General features: G+C 34.6%; 1 protein-coding gene across 1 annotated transcript in view; it reads left to right on the top strand.

The window, feature by feature from the left end:
• LOC132546756 (uncharacterized) overlaps positions 1-14734 on the top strand; it is a 124347-nt gene extending 109613 nt beyond the window's left edge. Inside the window, exons 8-9 of the mRNA XM_060210475.1 lie at positions 9975-10233; positions 10863-14734. Coding sequence (XP_060066458.1) covers positions 9975-10233; positions 10863-11066 — 463 coding nt within the window. The 3' untranslated portion in view covers positions 11067-14734. The remainder of the gene's footprint in view (positions 1-9974; positions 10234-10862) is intronic.
• Positions 14735-20152: the final 5418 nt, after the last annotated feature.

Here is a 20152-nt window from a genome sequence, read left to right as displayed (position 1 = left end):
TTATTTGTCAGCCATTTAAGATGAATCCTGCTTGCTTTCTTCTTTCACTTTGATTTCGTTTTATTCCATTTTATGTCACCTTTATGTTGCTCTGTTTTAATTCTTTAGACTTGTTGACTGGATTCTAATTCTCTTGTTAAGATCCCTTTTGTTTTTTGAAATGTGGATCAGTCTAAGATAGTTAACAGTACAAACTTATTACAACTTTTACAAATTATTATAACACTTATTTTAAAATTATTATTTTTTATTTCATCTAAAACAAATCGGTTAATTTTAAACGCTTTTAACATTCTTCTAGTATATAAGGATATTGTTCTTTATGCGGAATTTCTGTTATCAAAATCTGTTTTGTTATAGTAACTAAGGATTTTAAAAGCCAATTAACCACCTTTCCTGCTGATAAAATGTCAGTTATCTATATCTAATGCAGGCTTGAAGTGGAGATTCCTCTAAGTCTAGTTCACAGCAAAGTATGTAAAGGTTATCTAAATTATTAATTGTCTAAAAAATTGGTTTTGCTATGTTGTTGTTCCAAATTTGACCGTAGGTAGTAGTGAGGAAAGTGTGTGTGAGTACTGGAAGACGGTCGCTGATTTGTCTATGCACAAAGTGATTTTCTCCAAGCAACTGAAAAAAAGTCTTGAGGTTTCTCAATACCTATAATGTATGTGATGATACAAAGAATATGTGTGTCGTCAGTGTGTCTTGGCTGTTGTCGGGCTAGTCTATACTCATGGACAGTGAGGAATCTTTTTTTCGGTAAAAAACACACGGAAGGCAGACAACAATGATCAGAAGTAAACCCAAGATTGAGATGTCGTAAGTATAGAACTGGTTGAGGGGGGTATTGTGATGAACTTGGTATCCCTACAGACTTAGATGTTGTACGAGATGAACAATTTAGTAAACCTACAGGATATGTTGAGGTTTCTCTGTGCATGTTACCATGTAAGTAATCCCGTAAAACAATACATCTTATGTTTTGTTCTGACAATGTTTGTACATGACTACTTTTTACTTACCAGGAATGGAGTAATATTACCATATTTTAAAAATTTTCTCTGGATCATGTTTTTATAAAAAGGTAATGTCTTCTAAGGTTTTTGTGAATATCAAATTTTTTTTTTTTTTTAATGTACTTTTTTCATTTTTATACACCCATCCTTTCATCTCTTCAACAGAAATATTTACATCCACTTAATAGTAATCATAGGTTCTTTATCGGTTTCTGTCTTGACTTATGTTAACCACATAAGGGTTGTGTACTTGTTCATGCTCTTTCTTGAGAAATATGGGGTGTATCTTTCTCAACTTGTATGTGAAGGTTTCCCGATATCCCCTTGTGTTACCTTTTGATTTTAGGACTGATCAGGCAAACAAAATGGCCGACAGGTGGCCATCTTGGATTTGACAATTACAGATTAGTATCACTTTTTTTTTTAGAAGCATCTTCAAATGACATAGAAGTAAGAGCATAAAGAGAAGAATGAATAGAAAAAAAGGAAAAATATCCAACTGTTAAAGGATAAATAAAGATCAAAGAATTCTGGGATACCTTGTATCTTGTCATGTAAGGTGACAAACCAGTAGTGTAATAGGCATAGGCAGCAGTTTCACAGAATTTATCATTAACACACACATCATTAAATATATAAAGTATGAGAAATGTTAAAACCAGAGAACAACAAAGACGTGTACATTCACAGTAAAATCACCAACATGGAGTTTATCATTTATTTTGTCGAGGTTTGATATGGCAGGTATATGAACCTTCCTGGAATGTCATTATAGGTAATTTCCAAAAGCAATTAAGATGGCTGAATGGTGTGTAATGCATTAACTTTAAAACCTACACTAGACCACTTTGAAGTTGATGTCAGTATCAATTATTAACCTTTCAATTTCATTGTTCATTGACTTTCATGCTTTTTCACACAGTACGGAACATTGATCAGTAATGCAGATCACCTGTTTAGTGATGCGTGTCGCACACTGGACATCGTGTTAACCTGTGTCACCAAGGCTTATGGTGTTTATCTGTGTCATACAGGGACATGGTGTTAGTCTGTCATACAGGGACATGGTGTTAGTCTGTACCATACAGGGACATGGCGTTGGTTTATGTCTATAAAACAATAGTTGACATGGGAAGGTTGACTGAGAGTAACACAACAATTATACCAGCATGACTCATTGTACTATAAATTACACTGGTGAAAATGATCAGGTGTTCATAATCCATGTCAGATTTATGACAGATAAAGGGGAAAGTCAAACCAGTATAGATGTCACAGTAAAATATCAGGTGGGAATTTTCTGAATGAAAGAGAAAAATTTTGACATGATTCAGTCCAAATTTAAGTGATATATGATGATCTATAATATCAGAAATGATGAATTTATAGGGAGGATAAGTGCTATATAGGTAATAAAATCACATTCACAGACCAGGGTATTTCCTGGGGCTGATCGTTAACTACAAGATACTCGGGTAGGTTCCTTTAATCACTGGTAGTGCTATGGTAATATATCTATATTGATGAATATCTATAAATGTTTGTCAATTAAGTCAGCAAATGTTTTGTAAATTGATGAACCCTTGATGTTCAAGTCCTCTTCAGTCCAGTAATAGTGCCTTAATGGAGTCGATCAAGTGATAGCAATAATAGGTTCAGAACGACCAGGTTTGGACGAAATTTGTTGGAACTGCACTGAATCATGTGATCTTCAAGTCAAAAAATGTCTTCCAAGATTTTTAAACAGACTTTATTATCTATACTCTGTTGTTGTGTTACAGATCATGTGTTGCCTATTGACCATCCTCTCATTCTCAGTCTGAAAATAAACAGATTCTTGGCAGTAATCAAGCTCTATTCTGTCTTTTAAAATTGAATCTTTTTATGCTTTTCATGCTAAACCTCAAAGGTTAAAACCAGTAAGAACTCCCGATTTAAAATATATCATATCTTTAAGGTCTGTTCTTTACAAAGCACTGAAGAACAGACAAGATTTATCTGGTGAAGATTGGGAGAAGAAATAGGATATTTATAGTCTTCAATCTTGGCAAATCTGAAGAATTATGATTAAGTACTTGAACAGTTTTTAAAATAATCTACTTTTCTTTCCTTCCTGGCACTATCTCCACTGCAAGGTACTTGTGATAGTTCTTTGGTACAGAATGAAATCACCTCTGAGATGTAGGAGGTATAGGGATTAATAAGGATACACTTCAAACACTCAACAAAGACGAGACAACTTTCTCACACACATAAAACTAGGGACTTACAGAAAGACATATCTACTGTTGGAATAACTTCAGAGATATGAAACATTTGTTAAATATTTGATGGTTAGAAATTCTCACAGGAACAGATATAGTGTACCTAATGAGCTGTAATCTGGGGTAAAGATCTTACAGAAATCTTCCCACCTCATTCTTGTACAAAGATCTTATTCATGGGATCATATTTTATTAAAATATGAAGTACTTAACGTTTATTACTGGACTAAACTTGCTGTCTGGTAGTTGAGAACAGTGAGAATATACCTGTTTGATCTCCAACAAAGGCTGATCACAGGTAGCACCTGGACTAATCCCCATCAGCTATTTAATTAGTTTCAGGTAGAAGTTTGATGAGGAACATGCAGATATGTTTGATGAGTTTCACAATTTTGAAAATACAATACTGGAATTCCTTTGATAGAACATTTTCTAAATACTTGTTTTGAATAACGTTATTGTTATTTTTAGTTTAGTTTTTATTTTATTGAAAGTATACAATAACAATTTTGCAAATAACATGTAAAATAGAATCAATGTAGAATTTTGTCTTAATCTTTTATATACTCAATATACAAAATACAGTGAAAATGAGATTTCATAAATTATCATGTTTCTCATTGAAGATATAGGTTTACTGTGCTAGATAAAAAGGAAAATTGCAGAATTTGTTAACGACATGTTCTGTTTTAAAAGAAGGTCTGATTGGAACAAATATTGTACAGTTGATTTTTTAGGAAATGTAAGGTCAGTTTGTGTCACTGAAATGTTAACTTAGAAGGTGCTGTGTCTGTTAAGTATGGCGAATGGTCAGAAACCTAGACTTTAGGTTCTTGTCGAAGTTTTCCAGTCAACGTCTTGTGACATATCGATTCAGTTAAATTGTACATAAAATCCAGGTCAGAACAAGGAAAGAATACAGTACTTGTAAAGTCACAGAAAAGAAATGAAAAACATTGACAAGTTTCAGTTTTGAGAATTTCTTCTACAAGTTACCTTGGTAATGTTATAAGTATTTAGGTGAGATCTTGTTCAGATGACCTCATTGGTTAAAGAACCAATCAACAAACATTGTCGAGTACAAACTCTTGATTTCCCCTGGGTTGTAAACATGTTAATTACAACATTATTTCTACATTTTTTCTACCCAGTGTCAGCATTGTTATGTGATCAGCTACTGTTGATGAAGGACGGTTCCTAACTGAGATATAAATGGCCTCATTAAGATATTTGTTAATGTATAGTAACAGGACTGTTAATATATTTTCACCCTATTAACCTGTGTGTATCAGTGGTCAATAGTGTCGTCCGAGTGGTCACATGTACCAACGATTAGTCATATGTAACTGAAGAAAGTGAAGAAAGGTATTATATAAATATTGACCTGTCCCTTGTAAGGAGAAGTAGACCAGAATACTGTAGCATTTTTATCAAGTTGTTTACATTTTTCCTACATTACATCACTGACAACAAAGACATGCTGAAAGCCCGAAAATCTCGTGTAGATATCTGGGTTGTCTCGGATACTGCTGAAATATTGCCTCAGTGATCTGATTCGCAATGCTTAGGTGTTAGCTTTGTTTTATTTCTCGTTTATATACTTTATCGGTGAGTTAATGCCAGTAAAAACACAAAGGGGTCGATCTGTACACTAAGGTTAATCCTAGCTTTGTGGCAGTGGTACCTTGTCAGTCAGTAGGGCACCAATCAACATTTATTCTTCAATCTGGTGGGAACATTTCCGACTTGTTGTGACCTGGGCTGGGGGCTACCTGTGTTGAGGGGGATGAAAGGAGGAGTCCTTTAGTGTATTGTACGACCAGACGATGAGTCACTTCACCTAGGGATGAAATTCATGTTTAAGACACGTACAACTCAATCAAAAGTTTTCATAGAGATTTCACAAGTCTTGCTTTGGGGGAAATGGAAATTAAGCAATCTACATAATTATTGGTTGATATAAGGATTTAACTGGGTACAAATTCTCTGAATGAATTGGTGATGAAATGGAACAGTAGACACTATTGATACAATTACAAAACACTAACTTGTTGAATATATATCCTCAATGTTGGAGCATGAAATCTGTCCAAACCAAAACGATTTAGTTTATTTATAGAAATTTGCTATTCACCAAGAATGTGCAGCAAATTGCGTAGAGTCAGTGATGACATGAAATGGGCAGTTAATGGTAGATATATCTTACAGACCTACATCAGAGATATTTGTATATTTCAGTATTATGGTCTTTCTGGGAGGGGTGATTAGCTGGATACCCCCAGGTAGAATTGTTAGGTTAAATCACCTTGTTTGTTAATAGGTATTCATTGTTATATATACATACCTGTAAACTCAGGTATTCATGATTAAACACATCTAAATTCAATCTAAAATCAATTAAGTCCAATATTTTTCTTGCACATACCAATCCTTTTGTTAAATACATATGAAAACATGTTGTTAAAAAGTCAGTGGAACAAATTTTACTCGTACAAAGATTTTATCATATTGTAATTACTGAGATATTGGTTCCGATTTCTTTTCATCGAAAACAACTAATTTCTCTGTTATTGTATCAAAGTGTAACTTCGGTGCATTTCAATCCTTTGACGTAACTGTACACTTGCCAGTTTATATTTTTTTAGTTGTAGTTAAGATTTAAACTATTGAATTACTTATAATTCTGGGTTGGATTCTTTAACTTACAGAATGAGATTTATTTTGTCTTGATCATAATTTCTCTTTGTTCATTTGTTTGTCAAATTTTAAGTACCCCATAAACAGTTAGGGTTATTTTGATCCAATGTCTCCTTGTAGTGGCTTGTATCTACCTCTCTCTACAACATCTGGGACGTGAGACCTATCACATCCTCATTGAGGGCCATTGGGGTGCAGTATCTTACCCAAGAACAAAACCACAAACTGCACAGACTCAGCGCTTCCTGAAAAATACAAACCGCTACAAGTAGAGAGCATCAAATCACACGCCTCCTCATCACAGGTGGCATTGCCCATCACTCTTACCCACTGAGCTATCAGGGCCCTCATAGTTTCTGTAGACTTTCCAGTATGGTCACCTATAGGTATAGTAGCACTAGTGAGTATGGTATGTGACTTGTATCTAATATGGTAACATTTGTGAACAGTAACATTCGAGTATGGTAACATTTGAATTGTGAGTATGGTGACTTGTGAGTATGGTGACTTGTGTGACGTAATTTGTATAGGCTTATGAGTATGGTGAATTGTGAGTATGGTGACTTATGTGATGTGATATGTATAGGCTTGTGAGTATGGTGACTTGTGAGTATGGTGAATTGTGAGTATGGTGACTTGTGTGACGTGATTTGTATAGGCTTATGAGTATGGTGAATTGTGAGTATGGTGACTTGTGAGTATGGTGACTTGTGTGACATGTGATTTGTATAGGTTTATGAGTATGGTGACTTGTGAGTATGGTGACTTGTGTGATGTGACATGTATAGGCTTATGAGTATGGTGAATTGTGAGTATGGTGGCTTCTGTGACGTGATATGTATAGGCTTATGAATATGGTGACTGGTGAGTATGGTGACTGGTGAGTATGGTGACTTGTGAGTATGGTGACTTGTGAGTACATGTAAAACTGTTTGTACCTTTGCAGTCTCACCTGTGATAGGTGAATTATTCAAGGTAGATAAAAACTAAATATGTATTTATGGTTGTCAGGTTGACAAATAGGTAGTTCATGGTGATGGATGGACTGACAGTAAACATGTGGAGGTCGATGTAGAATTCTGATGACTTTCAGCCTGCAACAGGAGCGGATGCATTCATTAAAGTGTCAAATCCCTTAGGCAAAGAATATTCAAATTAGTCATTCATGGTATTGATAATAAAACTTGCATAAGGTATAATCAATTCAGTTTCAATAAATAGCAGTATTGTACTGAACCTAAGATCAAACCTGATGATTAATCTCACAGTAGATAGTTATCATGTGTTGTCAAAAATAATAAATCATCGAGGTTTTATGTCACAGTATAGATGTGTATTGGGTGCTTTATGTGAGGTACACGACACCCTAATGTTGGTGTATGTTCTATTTCTATACTTTTGACCTTTTCTATGTCATGGAGCTGTATTTTGTGATAATACTGACATTTCCAAATGTTAGGGTCAAGTAGCTTTAATGCTACATGATATACTGAACATCTCTGGCTGTGATATCTAGCTTGAGTGTTGGATTGTTAATATAGATGATGTATATGTTATGCATGACTTGAGCATTAGATAATTTCAGAATTATTGTTGGTATTTAGGCCAGACATTTTGGATGGAAGTTGATTTTGACATTTATTTTATTTCTGACCGTAAAGTGTTCCTGGGTTTTATGTTTCCTATGATATTTAATTCTACAAAGACATACATGATGTACTTGGCTCAAACTTTGGGATTCTCTATGCATCCCAAGTGTGTGATCCTTAGGTTTGTGTGATAGGTTTATCACCATGTCAACAGTCAGGGTCATTTTGAGGTAACTGGTGGCTACCTCGCTGAACAACATACAAGCGACTCGTCACATGCCATCCAGATCAATAGGGTTAAGTTTCTCCTCAAAGAACACACCCACAATAACACAAATATTTCTCAGATTTCAGAGAAACAAAACTGCCTCAGGAAGTGAGCTTTAACCACATAACTCTTGATGTTAACCTGATGTTGTGAAGGTTAATGCTACACTGACTGAGCTATCACAGAACCTTGATACTAAGGACAAGCTCTGCAGTGTGCGATACACCAGGTTTAGTGAAGATTTCTTTTGTTTGATTAAATATGTTAAGTCAAATATTGCATTTAGAAAACACTGTCCATAGCAAAAGAATGTCCAGTAAAACATGTATGATTACAACTATATATGAACTTTGACCTTTTACAAAGCTATGTAAATAGTTATGGTACTGTAAAAGTTCAAACTGATGTGGGGAATTCAGAAAATGCAGTGGTGAGCATACTTATTCTGTGTAAAACTGTAGTAGACATACTGGTCTTCAGAAAAAACTGAAAGGTAGGTAATTTAAACCAGACAGTCCAAGTTAACTTTTTGGAGTGTTTGAAGTTTTAAATAGCAAGCTGAGGAACTGAAAGGTTTTACTATTGACAAGGTAATGTCTGTGTTTCCAGTGTTACTCTATTGTAGTCCAGAACAAATCAATATAACATATGATTTGTTTGTAAAATGGTTTCTGAATTGGATCATAGACATTTGAATTTTTGTTCCTCTGGGATAAACTGTACAGTATAGTTCCTATTCAGTTACTTTTCTGAGGGGCAGTGATAGGATATAAATTCTGCTGTGAGCTGTCGGATACCACGTATGGAACTTCCTCATGGAGTCAACCAGTCTTCTGGAGTTAAATATTCTTGTCAATAATTGTTGCGTGAGTTATCTGCACCTGTTATAATTCATCAATAAAGATGCCTTCAGATCTGGAGATCAATATCTGGCGCCCCTGTCTCAGATACCATAATACTCAGGTATATTTTGTTACTCTCACTCTGCTGGATTTCGATCTTCCCCCAAAAAAATACAAAAAAATAATGAAGATGCCAAATACATTTTCATCTTCTTATGAATCACATTCTAACAATATTATCGTGAACAAAATATCAAATTGTTCTTTTTACCCTAAATTAGAATTAATACGGAAGTATGTGGACAGTAAGTGGGTATTGATGTTTCTGAAGTCTTAAGGTTTTTTGCTAAAAATCAGTGAGGAATTCATAAAATTTGTTTTATTGTTGGTAGTTTCTATACAATGAAGGGGATGTTCTCTACCTTTTCTACAATATATATACTTTGTGTAGCTACATATATGAAGATTTGCTTGTAGATGTCATTTCTGATTAATTGTGGTTTGGGTTGACATTCTGTTTCGTGTAGAGAAATAAAGGAGACAACATGCTTGAAACTTTAAAGTAAACCCAGAAACACATTAACACCGTACAAATGAGGTAACACGCTATTAGTCATCTCATTATGGACGTTGAAAAATAGCTACTTACTGGTGCTACCTTGTAAAACAATAAAACTGGGGGACAATTCACTATCATTGTGTGTGTGACTTAGCAACCAGAGAGATGACATGCGGTATATATACCTGTGTTTGATTATACAAAAGTTTGATGTATTCTCACATGTGAGGAAATATACATTTGTGATGAGGTACACTCCATATTAGGACTCCGTATGCTACCGTTTCACATATGAAGGATATTTACGGGGTTTTTTCCTTGTAAAAATTCATCACGGAATAAACTGTTCAAGACTGGGTAGTATTTACTGTACAGCTCTGCTAGAATGCTACATGTCACAATACTGGTGTTTAGGTTTATTGTCACAGTTCCTTGTCATCCTTCTGACAGTTACCTGGTACTATGTCGCGGTTTACATGCAGACACAGGAAGTAAGATTGGGTAAACTGCTGCTTAGCAGATTCATATTCACAATCTCTTGAATTATTAAAATGTTTAAATTTGAATTCGAGGATGTTGTTAAAAGTACCATACTATCATACCTGATTTTATTTAGCGAAGAACTGTTCTTTTGTAGAAAATACATATTACATTGTTTCCAGCATCACAAAATATCCATGGAGTAGCACATCTAAAAACAAAAATTTTCAAGGACTTTTTCATTTGTTTTTCTCAGACTCGAGTCATTGATGGGCCTGGATCGAAGCCACATTGAGGATGAGACGTTGCGTCATGCATCCTGGTATCAAGCAGGGATCCCACGGGAGATTGCCCTGGAGATCCTACAACAGGAGGATATAGGATCCTTCATTGTTCGGGATAGCTCCACCCATCCGGGATGTTACGCCCTATCAGTCCGCGTCCCAAAGTTTGAAAACCCCACAGGCATCTCACATTATCTGATACTTAAGACACAACGGGGAGTCAAACTAAAGGTAAGAAAATTGAGATGAATTATTTTCAATTACTCTATATTGTTAAGGAGAGTATATCTCATACCATGTTGTCTGTCATCCATCAGCAATTTCTATATAAACCACAGTCATGAACAGTTGACCAGATTTTGATGTCATTTGGTCAGAAACATCCTTGGGTGAAGAAGGATTCAATTTAATGTAAATGGTTGGTCTGCCCCCCGTTGAGCCAAAAAGGGCACATTTAGCAATTTCTTTTTAAATCACAGAAATTATTAGATTTTGTCCACATTTGGCCTGAAGCATTCTTAGGGGAAGGAAACTTTACAAATGGTTTTACTGACCCCCTGTTGGGAGAGGCATATGGGCCAATGTGGAAATAGATCTAAACCTTCAGAATTCCCTTTTTTAATTAGTTTTGATAAAGCCTTTTCAGCCAATCAAAATCAGGTGAACAATGCAGGTCCTTTGGGCCTCTTGTTTTGATTGCATAAGCTTTCAGTATCTTACCATTTACCTGGAGCATATTAATTCCTAGTGTGATTTGGAATAATTTGTTTTTTTGCTGTTTTGGTATTGAGCTAACCTGAAATTAGAGAATGATGTATTGATTGTAAGGTTGAACAGTTGTTTGTATTTTTGTGTTTTAGGGTCTGGAGAAAGAATGGCCTGATCTTATTGCTCTAGTCACACATCACACTGTCATGTCAGAAATGTTACCATGTACGTTACGTCTCCCACACAAATCTACCAACCCAACCTTCAAGGACAGCGACAAGGACGAGAAAGAAGATGACCCAGATTATCAACGTCTTTCTGACTTTTCCTCCATGATGGATACGCTCAAAATGTAGATTCTGGTTTCCATACCAACGGGGAGGAATAGCAGTGTTTATTTGTTACCATGGCTGCAACCATGGTGACGATAGATATCAACAATGCATATTTCAATGACTGGCATGGATGTTAACAACCCAGTGGTCATGAGAGTCTCTTGTTATCAATCATGAAGACCTGCTTTAGTCAGTGTGGGACTCCTTGTCAGGAATAAAGATTTAGTGCTGCTGGTGACACGAGTTTATGACATCCTTTCTGTGATGTTACAGCCCTCATTGAAACACTAACAAGCTGTGCTGATTATTTCTAAACTGTGATGATATGACAGGCCTGTGATTAAAGGGGGATAACTCTAACTTTGGATTTTGTGACAGGAAAACTTATCAGACACTATTGGTTGATAAATATTTCATAAGTGTTGTGAGTACTTGATGAAACCTATTCATATCGGACAGTGACCAGTAGTGACCAGCTGTCACACATTGTGTTACAGTAATATTGTGCAATGTAATTCTACAAATTGTGTGAACTTAATGATAAGTCCAGTAGGTGCATGGTTCTTTTCACAAGGTGAAAGGTTGTAACCATGGTCACCTGGCAGTGTTACATGCCTGTAGACGAAGTCAACACCATGTAGTGTTCCTGGTTAGGTGGAAATATAAAAATTCTGTTTGTCCTGATATTTGGACTGTTACAATGCAGTTGTTTGGATTCTGTGTTCAGGTTCATAAAAATTTGTGTCCAGTCACAGCTTGGAACATGTCCAGCAAGCAGTTTGACACAAGTTGTATGAAAGTCATGATTTTGAATTCCTGGTGTTTATTTTAACATTATTACATTCTACATTCTGTGTCATCCTGTTACAATATTGCACTAGATTTATCTTCCTCTCACATACCGATATTCTCATCAACTCATCGAAGAAAATCATGCAGTGAATTCAGAAGCAAATGTAAGGAAGCCATGAATATACATCATGAAATTATTGAATGTCTCGGTGAAAAAAACAGATCCTGGTGTACACATTTGTCAGAAACTTGAGCTATGATCAGTGTAAGCATGCTGTATCAGTGAAACATTCGTTCTGTGCTGCAAAATATGGCACTAGATATTCCTGTTGGATTAGGAAGGCTCATTTAAAATCTGTCATTATAGGCGAGTATGACTAGAATTAATCTGCCAGTGAGGTGCAGGAGAGACTGTGATATTAGATATGTATAGGTGTTCATGTGTATTATATACATTGTTTTATGGGTTTTAAAAAAACATGGAAGTACACAATGTGGTATTGAAGGTCATGTTGCTGGTGAACATATTGAACTGTAATGTATTGAGATATTGTAATGTATAAAAAATACAATGTATTACACTGTATTTGTAATGAACATTGTTATACATTGTGTTTTGTAGTTTATATATTGTACTATTAGTAAATAGAAGTAGGAGAAATAATGTTTGGATTCTTGCCTTGGAGTTACCTCCCCTCCCCAATCCTCAGTGGAGGGCAGGTCAGATGAAACAGCTTACTGTTGGAAAAGAAGTGTACTTTTTACAACCTTTGTCACATCCTTTTTTACTCCTTTGCAGCTATACAATAAGAATGTATGCCTTTTTTTAGAGTAGTATGAACTACGCCAGGTGGAAATTGTTTTGATTCAGGGATAAATAATACAACATACTGTTGAGTATTAATCATTGCAAGAGTCTACATTAAAATCCACAGGAACTTGGAGATGTTTTTGATAAAGCATCCCCTCCTCCCCCTCCCAAGGGAAATAACTCTGTAAGTTGAACGACATTTATATAGATGTTCAAACATCTTTCTAAAGCAATAATGTTTTGTGTAAGACTGGTTCATTCCATACTTAGTGTGAGGCAGGATCATTACTGCTGATAAAAGCATGACTAAGCCCACGATGTTGTGTTGGAGGAATTGTACTGCCAGCATTATAACTAGAAAATGGAGGAGGAATGTATAAAACGCTGGGGAAACGTGATATAAAATATAACATGGGAGTATTGTGATATAGACCTGTTATCAGGAGATTACAACTAGTATACAGGTGTCAATCATACAAAGATGCCACAAAACTCCATAATATTGACGAGATAAAACTGCTTCTAAATCTTTAAGTAAATTCTTGTATCATTTTATACATTAAGTGAACCTTTAGTGCTGTTTATAACTTGGTAAATAACCACAAGGTGATGTCAACATTTTTTTAACTGTTTATTTGGCAGTCTGCCTATTGGTGCATTGTAATAGCCTAGCCTGAATATAAACCGTTTACCAATACAAACATCAAGGGTATTGTCCTTGGATTAATGTCTCAAAACTATCCCTATTTTATTTTTTTACATACATCGTTCTCAAGAAAAGGAAAGAGCTAATTTTTTTTTTTATTGTCGCTTTGTCTACACCAGAATCCTTGGTAATCAGACAAGTCATTTAGTCTGTCTACATCAGAAACCTTGGTTATCAAAAAATCTTATTTAGATTCTGACTTTCGTCACCTGTCTACACCAGAAACCTTGATAATCAGACAAGTAATTTTACAGCTTTATTGCCATAAGTAAAGACTTTTAATAAAGTAGATAGGAATGACACTTATTATCCAGGACGATATTTCCAGATTACATTTCATGAATCTTTCTTTGTTGATGGAGTTTGGTTCAGATTTTATTAACGTAACCGACTTCGTTTTATGCTTCCACGAGTACATGTGAGACATGTAGAGACAGTTGTTTTAATTATGTTGTTTTAACTTCCTGTTTAAGTTGTGGCCTTATTATGTTGATCCCTTGTAGGAGCTTAGTTGTCGATTTGGGTGGTTGTATTAGAGTGAACTGTGAGTTGTACGAGGTAGAAGGATTTTATTTTCAAACAGAGAGGAGTTTTAATGATTGAATATTAAGAGTAGAGAGAGAGAGAGAGAGAGAGAGAGAGAGAGAGAGAGAGAGAGAGAGAGAGAGAGAGAAAGAGAGAGAGAGAGGGAGAGAGAGAGAGAGAAGAGAAGAGAGCTAGCTAGCTAAGAACTATAAGAACTAAGCAATGGTGAAATGAACTTCAAATCAAGTGGTATGAACTTTGAACTAAGTTGGAGCGATATTTAAAATAAAACGGAATGAAAGACAGTATAGAGATTTGAGATTGAATTTTTCCTGATAATTGGAGTGACTAATTTGTCTTTAAGCCTTGGTGATTTACTTTAAATTCTAAACAAAAGTAATTAAAAAAATTTAAACGATAAATTCATTAATAAAATCAAGGCTTAAGGACAGATTATTTATTTGAAATGTAAGAATGATGAATTATATTATTTCCGGTAGATTTAATTGCATGTTTTAGCATTAAGAGTTTTAGATTATTGTATTCTACTCATTCCCAGAAATCAATTTTGTTTTAAACTTGTTTTGGTTATCTCCCTTTTTACTGAAGATCTGTGGATATACATAAACCTACGTAACTATCTGGTTTATCTCATACACTGACCGACGTCTTTTATTGCCGTTTCTGGGAGTGAGAAGGACACAGCAACATTTCTGTTTGTTAGCATATTTATATAGAAGATTGTTGAATGTTTATTTTGTGTTTTTGCCAAACCTGTGATTGTCTGTAGGCTGAGATGGGTGTGTCACCTGAGTATTACACTGATCTTGCCCAATACAAGTCATAGAGAAAGTACATTGCTTGTTTGTTTTCTGTTTAAACCAACATTATCATACAATGAACAGATTTAGAATACCAAATTTTTCATGCTTCAGAATGTATTTCTGAGAGGTGACCATCTTAGATTTTGACAAGTTTTTATCACAATCTTTAACAAGAGATCCTATAGGGATCTTGGCACCCACCATTGTTTGATCTTTAAAAGCTGGATATTTTCCTTTTTTTCTTCTCTGTATTTGCTCTTAACGATTAGACATTTAAACATTCCTTTGCAGAAATAGCAATGATAATCTTTACCTGCGAAATCCAAAGTGATAAACTTTCGATTTCAAAATCCAAGATGGCCACTTGTAGGCCATTCTGTTTATTCTGATCAGACCAAAAATTAACTAGAACAACCAGGGACAAAGGGGAACCTAAATATGAAATTTAAGAACGATTCACCAAGTACTTCTCAAGAAATAGCAATAACAAACTTTCAAAGTTAAAATAAAAGATGTCCACCTATTAGCCATTTTATTTCTCTGCTCACATCCAAAATCAAACAGGCACAACTAGAGATCAAGGGAAACAAATACACAAAATTTTAGAAAGATCTGTGGTGTAGTTCTTATGAAACAGTGATAACAAAATTGCAAAGTCACAATCCTAGATGGCAACCGTTTGACCATTTTGTTTTTTTTATCAGTCGCAAAATGAAATGAGCACAACTAGGGACCCTAAGGAACTGATACATGAAATTTGAGAAAGATCTATGTAGTCGTTCTTAAGAAATAGTGATAACAAACTTTCAAAGTCAAAAGCCAAGTTGGCTGCTTCTGGGCCATTTTGTTTTTCTGATCAGATCCAAAATCAAACTGGCACAACTAGGGTTCAAGGAGAACCTACATAAGAAATATGAGAAAGATCCATGCAGTACTTCTCAAGAAATAGTGATAACAAAAACTTTACGGACAGATGGACGGCAGGACGGACGCAGAGTGATTTGAATTGCCCACCATCTGCTGATGGTAGGCAAAAAAAAGATAAAAATAATCTTTTTCAATTTCATAGTACATATCCTTTTGTCACATTATTTCCAAAAACAAAAAACAATGAGTCTCCTTTCATCATTAAACAATTTATTGCATAACACAAGTATTTGATAATAGTCTATCCATACATTACAATATTAAGTTTGTACATCAGGAATATACAAGCAATACTTTCAAAAGATGAAACGAAACACTGAATCTGTATAGCAACTATATGCAGAGTTTAAAACAAAGTATGACATACATTTAACATTTCTATAGGTTTACACCGTATCGTCAAGGGTAGATAACTTCATGAATGATCATAGGATATATGTAAATCAAGGGAGATAATGCATGTCTGCCATTAAATTCACAATGTACAATGGTATGATAAATAATCTCAACATAACTAAGGTATTAACCCTTCAGTCCAGGTTTCTCCTGTGTAACTATGCATCGTCTATACTTAAGGTTTTTTTGAAACTTTACATCTCTCACACAATTGAGATCTCTCAAAGATTCATTCCCTAATACAGACTTTAAAAAAAACAATCAAAAAAAAAACAATTGCATTGGCGCTGATTGAAGCATGAGTGTAAATCTAAAAATTATCTCTTTGATCTGTCTTCTGGGAGTATATCTCCCCATGATCTGTCTCTTAGGAGAACTGATCTCAAACTGACCTGTCTCTAGGCAAGTGATCTCTGATCTCCCAAATGACCTGTTTTCAGGGAACTGATCTCCCAAATGATCTCTCTCTCTCTCTTGAGAGAGAGAGACCTCTCTCTCGGGAGCTGATCTCCCACTGACCTCTCTCTCGGGAGCTGATCTCCCAAATGACCTGTTTTCAGGGAACTGATCTCCCAAATGATCTCTCTCTCTCTCTTGAGAGAGAGAGAGCTGATCTCCCACTGACCTCTCTCTCGGGAGCTGATCTCCCAAATGACCTGTCTTCAGGAAACTGATCACCCACTGACCACTCTCTCGGCAAATGATCAGTCTCTCTTTAGAGGGAGAAATGATCACATGAAGTAAAAGGATTTCACCACTGATACTACATTATCACAGAATGTGCAGCACAATATCTACACTACATACCTATACAGTACATCTGTAATATATATATAGGATTATACTGGGATTTTGATGGGATTTAAAAATGATAAGCACTCAGTATGGTATACATATAAATACTGTATAGTGGATAATACTGGTTTATCTTGGACATTACAAAGACTACAGAGAAATAGCAAATTAACAAAAAGCATGAAATAAGAGGCCCACAGGGTCTGTAATTGCTCACCTCGTTTACAAGAAATAATTACAACAGAACCCCGTTTTGTAGAAGCAATTCAGATGCTAGAATAGTCCAAATGGAACTTACTGTTAATTTGAACGACTTTTGACTTTGATTGCTCATCAAATAAGATGGCCTTCTATCCAATATAAGTGTTTCAGTCCATCAATGATCTAATATAAACTAAGGATATTTTGTGTACTGGTTCCATGGATGATATGAACCAGGATGAATTTTATAATTTGTTTTCATGAAAAAACACAGTTTCAAAACTTAAATTTACTCTTTAAGTTCTCTATGAACTATGATAAAGCTATGAAGTCTGAACAAATTACCAAAATCTGTTTTCAAAGTCAAAAGAGTGAGATGTGTTAAAGTCTTCAATGAGTATAACAGTGGTTAGAAGACCAGTCTGTGATATGGTGAATAAAATATCAATCTACTCTTTACAGTTCTGAAGAAGAAGTGTTTGACATGGGATGACTGACCAACATTGTACCACCTCCTAAGTACAAGGGCACTTTGTGCCAGGTGACCATACATTGATTATAAATTAACTATTTGTCTAATTAACAATATATTGTATGAAGTATGACTTTTTAAGTCTGTACTATAATATGGCTGAACAGGAATAAATGGTGTGATTCAATCAGTTTTTGTTGCCATTTTTAAGTAGAATTTAATTCTTTCTAAATTTCACTGATACAGCTAAAAATGGTTACAAAGCTGAAAGTTGACTAGTTATACACTGGCTTATACACAAGTTTACATAATGGACACAAACCCACAAAGTGTATATTGTAACTACCTAACAATAAGCCTGCACCTGGCAGTAAGCCTATATATATATTACTGTTCAGTGTCAACAGTAAACCATTGTCTCATTGTATCTGGTAATAAGCCCATCTCCTTACTATAAATCAATGGTTGTGTAGTTCCCCATCTGTCCCCCACCCTGAGTTATATTGCTAATTAAGTATAGTTTAGAACACAACCCAACATGAGAGTATAATCTTTGTATAATGCTACCTTGTGCATATTCACCAACAGGTTTCCAGGGTTTTTTTCTTAATTTCTTGATTTAATTTCCAAAAAAATATACTTCAAAGCACTTTTTAGGCTAAAAACCAAGACATATATTTGCTCTGTGGTTTGAGGTGATATAGAAGTTTTTACTCTACGAATGTCCAATATTACCATTCCAAGGTCTTAAACAACTAAACAATATGAAATTTATTTAAACCAACTTCCTTTGACAGTTGTGCTATAATAGTAAAGCCCCTAACTTTTATTCAAAATACAAAATCCTTCTTTTTTTTACTTACTGTAAAAAAAATAGTTTAGCTGGGCTCAAACTTTGTGGTTTTCAAAAAATATACATTTTCATTTATTTCATGGTAATAAATGTGAATGTTTATCTGTTTATCATTAATGATTTACAGTAAATTACTGCCATTCTATATTTTCCTTGTAATGGGTTATCTTGGGTGATTGAAGTCATAAGGATTTTGATAAATCTCCAAAATATACACAATCACCTTCTCACTTTTTTCAGACTGGCTACCAGAATTAGAGTTCTGTATATAATATTGCTCAGTTAAATTCTGAATTGAACACAAAAGGGAATGCTTAAACAGGTCAATAAAAATCACTAACATTGTCATAGCCACTGATGGTCCACCTCCTGACTGGAAGATTCACAGAGACAGAACATTAAAGTGATTTATTTAGAGTTGCCTCCCTTTACTCTCCCGATCTTCAACATATTTCTTTGCTGGAATGTCTTAAAAAATCTGGCAGCATTACACGAGATGTTATCAGATTCTGTAGTTATTTATCTACTTACTGGTGAAGATCCAATTAAGATATCAGTCAAAATTGTGTTTGTACAAGTATTATAATTCATAATCTTTTAAATCCAAAAATCTTAAACTATATATTCTATAATTCAAATAAAGTTTATGGAGATAACCATATAAAGGACATCTTACACATATAATCAATAAACTTTATAAAATTGTAAAAACAATCTTTAAACAAATAGATATACAGCAAATAAATAAACTAATTTGTCTTCTCAAAAAATCCGTTAATCACATAAAAATTTTGTTCTTTTCTTAAGAACAAAACTTTGAATTTTTCATAAATGAACTGGAATACTTAAAATAAGATTGCAAAAAGCACTTTACAACAGTATGTGTCATACTTAACACAATTATCACACCAATGTAACACACATGTGTCATACTTAACACAATTATCACACCAATGTAACACACATTTGTCATACTTAACACAATTATCACACCAATGTAACACACATGTGTCATACTTAACACAATTATCACACCAATGTAATACATCAGCATCAGGTGTATGAAAACCAACACTCCAATACCACTAAGGTGTACCCTGGTTACAACAAAATACTGCCAAAAATATATCAACCATTTATTTCATTTTATAAATTTTAGAAATTGTAATTGAATTATCTCCCTTGTTGGAACTCTTGAAAAGCATTTGAAAAGATGTATCACAGATATGAATTATCTCCCTTGTTGAAACTCTTAAAAAGTCTTCCCAAACACCATGTGGTACCTATACTGTATAAACCCACCCTGTATCGCTATAAACTGCTATTCACTGGGACTGCTATGTAATGCTATTTCCTGTGATTAGTCCACCCGCTGATTTAGAGTCAGAGGTGTGTTGGTCCCCTGAACCTATTACAGGATATGATTACACTAGGAGCTGATAATCTATCTCACACAAGCTGATCCATCTGATAATTTCTCTCGAAACTCAATTAGGTACCTTTTGATCATTCTTTTAAGGAACCTTGAATTATTTCTATAAAATCAATTACTATTTCAATATACATACAAATATAAAAATGAAATTGCAATATAAGGGTAAAAAATTTACTGCGTTGTTGGAAAATTATGTACATATTTATCACAGTAGTTAAAGAATCTCGCAATAGATTTAAAATTTACAAATCTGTGAAACAACAAAGTGATTAAGTGAAGCGGTAACTATGGCAATGGATTAATAAACAACCAAATTTTACATGGAACACAACATCCTGTACCATACTGTATCCCTGGTAGTGCTGATTAC

Source organism: Ylistrum balloti, unplaced genomic scaffold (assembly GCF_031769215.1).
Source record: "Ylistrum balloti isolate Yb309-2 unplaced genomic scaffold, AGI_CSIRO_Ybal_v1 Utg369912, whole genome shotgun sequence".
In the NCBI taxonomy this organism is placed as follows: Eukaryota; Metazoa; Mollusca; class Bivalvia; order Pectinida; family Pectinidae; genus Ylistrum; species Ylistrum balloti.
Note: the sequence above shows the minus strand (reverse complement) of the source record. Positions and strands in the feature narration are given on the sequence as shown.